Source organism: Manacus vitellinus, unplaced genomic scaffold (assembly GCF_001715985.3).
Source record: "Manacus vitellinus isolate BGI_N305 unplaced genomic scaffold, ASM171598v3 scaffold_60_pilon, whole genome shotgun sequence".
Lineage (NCBI taxonomy): Eukaryota > Metazoa > Chordata > Aves > Passeriformes > Pipridae > Manacus > Manacus vitellinus.
The window spans coordinates 21,707-27,492 of record NW_021940687.1 but is presented as its reverse complement, the minus strand read 5'-3'; the positions used below and the strand labels follow the sequence as shown (position 1 = coordinate 27,492).

General features: G+C 46.1%; 1 protein-coding gene across 1 annotated transcript; it reads left to right on the top strand.

Moving 5' to 3' along the window:
- Positions 1–2,332: 2,332 nt before the first annotated feature.
- On the top strand, positions 2,333–3,270 carry GPR35 (G protein-coupled receptor 35). Its single transcript, XM_018083099.1, is given in 2 exon segments — positions 2,333–2,675; positions 2,678–3,270. Coding segments are annotated over 2 exon segments (936 nt in total).
- Positions 3,271–5,786: the final 2,516 nt, after the last annotated feature.

Genomic DNA, 5,786 nt, shown 5'->3' with positions numbered 1-5,786 from the left:
TGCTGTAGCCAGTGGACAGAAAAATCCATTCAAATTTCTATAAAATATGACTGTGGCAAGATCTCAACCGTCTTTGTATAGGCTCCCAGTGATGCTGAGAGAGTGTTATCCCCCTGCCTGAGGTAGAGAAGTCAAGCAAGCCCATAGCATCCATCATCTTTCTTGTAAAGACACCAAGTAGCAGCAGGCTGGGTCCCTGTGCCCTGGGCTCGATGTCACAGGGTGCACAAGCAGTGCTGGGAGCCCTCAGGAAAGTCATTGACCACGCAGTGCTGCCTGCCTGGGGCACGCTCTGCCACCGCAGCAGACCCTGCACAGGCTGCTGGGCTCCTTGGGGAACCTTCTGCTGCCAGAAGGGCAATTTCCAACCATTATGGATTTTACTTCAGAAATTGTTTTCCCATAACTGAAAATATTAAATTTTAATGCTGTTTTTTTGAGGGGATGAAGGGGAGGGCACTTTGTGTGGAAAAACTGACGCTGAAGCATTGACCTTCTGAGAAGTGGAACAGCAGAGATCACCAGACTCCGTCAGCCTGAAAGTTAACAAGGAAGAACTTTTAGTGCACTAGAGTTCATTGATGAATTTCAACGCTGCTGAACTGTCACAGCGGGCTCCGGGACAACTGTGTCCTGCACCAACACCTGTGGCACCCACAGATCCCCTTCTCTGCATTTACCCTGCAAGATTTCTCTGGACTAAACAAACCCAGCTAACGGCCTCACAGGAAGCAGGTAATGGCTTTGAAATTCTCCCCACACCAGTGTGGCAGTGTGCTCTGCTCAGTGCTCTAGGGTGTGCTGTCTCACCTCTAGCCATGGCTCCAGCTTGCAAACACAGGGTCAGTCCTCAGCTGAGCACAGGAGACCTGACTTCCTCCTGCTTTCACAGGAGGCTGTTATGCATCACTGTTTTGCAGCTACATGTTCCATTCAGGGGGTTCTTCATCCCTTGCTGCAGTTTCACACCAGTGCCTCTTATCATGCCTCTTCCATGAGTGTGGGGACCCCTGGCACACCACCTTGGGAAATACCATGGGTATTTCCATGGTATTATATGGGGGATAGGATGTAGTTGGTATGTGCAGCCCAGTGGGCTCAGCTGCTCCTCAGGGGAGTGGTATGCATGCAGAGAGTGGCTTTTTCAGTGCGAGGTGACAACAGGCTGACAGGGAACAGCTACAGGGCAGTCACTGTAACCACAGTGCAGCCAAGAACCTGTGTGCCTGAAAGCCCAAGAGCACTAGGACAAGGGCTGTATGTTAGTTGCTCCATAAATTCCATCTAAAAATGACTGTATCCCAGTGGTTCAGCAATGCCATGTCAGTTCTGCCACTGGGGCAGGTGCTGTGTTTTCCTCTGTGGTTGCCACATCTGTCTCCCAGTCTTGGACACCAAAAATGGTTCACTTACTTCATGCAATCAGACAGTTTCACTTCAGTTTTCGTGTTAATGTTTAGAAGCCGCTGACTTATCAGCCAATGTATCTGTAAGAGATTGTAGAAATCTGAGTGTCTTTTATGCCAGCCTCTTTGTAAATACTGCCTTTATGAGCTGCAGACAAAATCTGATTTATCCTCCTTGCTGGTAGTGGATGCCCTGAAATATTTAAAGGAGTACTAGAAGATAGTCTAAGTTTGCAGATTTGTGTTTTCTGCTCTAGCAGAATTTGGCTTCCTACCTTTGAAGGTGGAGATAAGACACATGTTCTCACTTCCCCTTCTTTCTTTTGAGACCTGTTATCTGCTTGGGCTGGGGGTGCCCTCGCTGAGCTGTTCCTCCCCTGCACCCTGCAGAGAAAGGAGTGGATTCGAGCCTGGGGGCAACCTGCTCACAGCAGGCACTCACTGCCCAGCCTTCAGCTGTGTTCCCACTGCCCCTGGGAGTAAAGCCACCTGAGCTACCCCATGGCTGGAAGGGTTCAAATCCTGAGGAGGTTCTCAGGCCTGGCACGACCCAGAGCAAACCTATGGGTTGGCTCCAGTATCAAAGCAAGGGTCTCGGAGGGCAAAAGGGGAATGTTGCCCAGCTCTGCTGTGGGCTGCCCTAAAGGCAGTGGTTCTCTGATAACTACAGCAGCAACAAAGGTAAGGGACAACAAAAATTATCCTTCTGCTTTGCAGACTCTTGGCTGTTAGTGAGGCCTGGAGGGAAGGAGAGGCAGGCTTAACCACTCAATAGCTGCAAGAGGGTTGTCTATGTGTTTTTGTTATCTGGCAGCGAGTGACAGTGTAACTTTGATGGCTGAGGGTCTGACGGTGCTGATGAGCCACTGAACCCGTCCAGAGCTCAGCCTCATGCCTGCACTCTTCCCTTGCAGAGACGGCTCAGCATGAACAACAGCACTGAAAATAACGCGCTGCAGGGTGGCATCGCACTACTTAAGATGATTGTCTACGTCCCAGTGCTCGCTTTGGGGATCCCACTGAACGCAATTGCCTTCTGGGTCTTCTGCTGCAAACTCAAGGGGTGGACTGAGACCAAGGTGTACATGATCAACCTCATTGTAGCGGATAGTTTCCTGCTCTGTTCCCTGCCTTTTGTGATATATTTTAACAAGTACAACCATCCCATAGACCAGCTGTGTGTTGCCATAGACAACATCTATTTTACAAATATGCCTATGAGCATCTTTATTATCACCTTGATTGCAATTGATCGATACATTGCAATCAAGTTCCTCTAAAAGCAAAGGCTTTTCGATCCCCACTGAAATCAGCTTCTATCTGTGGCTTTCTTTGGATAATGCTCATAATTTATTCCAAGGTCCATCCAAAATTTCAGAGTAGGTGGGAAAGATTCTGCTTTCAGAGTCGATCTCTTGACCCTAGCTATTTTTCTTTATTCGCTAATATCTTTGGATATTTTATTCCCTTAGGTATTGTGATTTTTTGCTCAGTACAAATCATCAGATGTCTCAAAAAGAACATGGCCACAAGCCCCCATGAGACAAAATTAATCCAGAAGGCAGTGCACATTGTTTCTGTGAATTTGTGTGTGTTCACTGTATGTTTCTCCCCTTTCTACATTACACTGCTCGTGCGGTTCGTAGTGGATGTTACTGGAGCTTCTTCTCTGGTGTCAGCAGTTAACACCTCTATTAAGATCTCTGCATGCTTAGCAAATTCTAACTGCTGTTTGGATGCATTTTGCTATTATTTTGCAGCCAAGGAATTTCCAGAATTTTCTTCTATGTTCCCCACCTGTATGAGGTCCAAGACAAAAGAAAGGCAAGAGTCACAGCCACCCAGAGGTCAAGTTATTGCATGAACAAGGTGCAGTGCACGAGATGTTAAGTGTCACTCTGCTGCTGAAGTTTTGAGGCAGAGGGTATTGAACCACCTACAGTATGTGCAATTATTGTAGGTATAGGCATACCTGCAAAACAGAGCAGCTCCCACCAAAGGGTCTGATATTAACTTGAATTTTGCCCTTCTGTCCTCAGTGACTTGACTTCAGCTCTGATTATAGTCTTCTCTCATTGTATGGCAGCTTCAGGCACCCCCTAGTGATTTTGATTGGCTTCATGGTCCCTCACTTTCAATATCTTCTGAATAATAAACCTCTCAAAAATTTCCTCCATGGACTGCAAACCCATGTACTGCTCATTTAAACCTAGAGACCATTAACTTTCTAAGTGAAAATTAACAATTATTTCCCCTACAGAAGACTGTCGTCTTTCTCTTCCTAAAAACAACAGTCTGAAACCTTTGTCCAGACATTGTCCAAAAAACATAGGAAATTACTAGTCCCATCACAGAAATTATCCCCCACCCAAAGTTAGATCTATCTGCTTTGTGGCAATACTTTGGCAGGTGGCCCAACAAGATGGAAGCTGCAGTGAGCAACTGTGGCATAAAAATGAATGAACCTACTCAGGTCATTCAGCTGATAATTTATGTTACAATTTTCATCTTTGGTGTATTAATGCTCTGGCATTACTGGTGTTTCCCTGCAAGCAGAGATAAAGGGCTTTGTGTGTATGTGACAAATTTAATCGTTGCACATTGTTTGGCCATCATTCTGCCTTTTAAAGTCACTATTCATTTATTACCATTATGCACAGGAATATTATTAGTGCCAAATTATACTGGAGATTGTGAGAGAAGACTTAGTTACTGCAGTATAAGAGCTGCCTCACAAAAGGTTCTTTAACAGTGCAGCCCAAAAATGAGCAAGGAACTTTCTGATTCCCTGAAGAGGTATGTTCTACCTTGGATAAAAATTTTTATCTTGCTTATATGTCAAGTTCATGATGGGTTTCTTAGATCCTCCTTCAGTCCAAACAAAACTTCAGCTCCCTGAGTGCTCCCATAAATGTAACAGATGAGTTATCAATTCCTGGGCCACAACAAACTGCCTGCAACCACGCAGCACTGGAATAGCAATCTGTGAGGAAAATGACATGGTTATCCACAAATATTTTCTGTTTTCTAGCACAAGAGTCTGGCAAATGATGATGCAGCAGCCATAGTCCTTCAACAGCTCCAAGCAACAGGGCTGAACCACTGCATTTTGCTAACATTTCAGCAAGATATAACTGTCCTGCCCCTTAAAAGAAAAAGATGGTAACTGTTGCTTCAAGTTCAAATGACCAAATTGAAATTGCAGTCAAAATTTAGGCTTGAGAAAAAAAACTCAAACCCACAAGGAAAAGCCTACAAAGCAATTCAGGATCTTGCTTTTATGTGAGTGAGTAACCATCAGAACTAGAATTTTTGACCTTCCTGCGCAGGGAAGGCAGAGACTGGCATAAGAGAGGATTTTGCTGTTTGTTGGCATTTGGTCTGGCCTGAAACCTCGGTTGTCCCCAGAGCTCCATGGGGCTGAAGGACACATACTGGGGAGTTTAGTGAGTTAGTTGGATGCTGCTTTCAGGTTTTGGAGGTGTGTCTCTGTGATTTTGTTTCCTTGGTGCAGCAGAGCTGTTCCGATTGCCAGCACTGCCTGGTAGTGTCCAGGGGATTCCACAAGCACTGAAGCAGTGACAGGCAGCTGGGAAACTTTGCCATGCCCTCCCTTGTGTCTTTCATAGAGCCACAGAGCCAGTCCCTTCAGTGTTGGTGCTGCAGGAGTGTGGAGAGGGCTATAGCATAGAGAGCCCTGCCGGCACGTTATCTGCTCTGGCTCAGCTCCATACAGGTCTGAGAAGGAAAGGGGAAACAGTCCCAAGAAGCAGGACTTATAATTGTGTGAGATTGATGCAGTTACCCTAACACTGCCATTTCACAGGCTGTCCATGCTAAAAATATGAATGACATATTCTACTGCCTACCCTGTAGTTCTGTTTTGGTGAAGATCTGATGTTGCAGCGTCACATCTTGAAAGAGAAAGCCAAGAAAAAAACCCACGTGGGGCAGAGGTTCTGTAGAACCCTAATGCTGCAGGGTAACATTGTCAAATGGCCCCCCTCCCATGTGTGAAAATGGTACTAGTACATCTCGCACTTTGCCAGAAGAACGGTGCACTTCAACTGGAACCAGCATGACACAGTCTCTGAGAGGCAGGGGAGACGGAGATCTTCCCTGCAAAGGAGGCAGGAGCCCATCAAAGCTGTCTGTCAGCAATCTGTACCAGGGTACAGAAAAACCTCATCAGAAGGCCTTTCTTTGGCTGGTAAACAGTCTCAAGCAGGACATCAGGTAGAGTTTAGAAGGTGTGGTGGTTTCACTCTAGGCCTTCCTGGAGACCAACTTGTAACCAGGAAGGAACTAGAAAAGTGATCACAGAAGTATTCCATGCTATTCCTTTACGTAACTTGAGGTATAAATAAGGCCAGCGGGAGG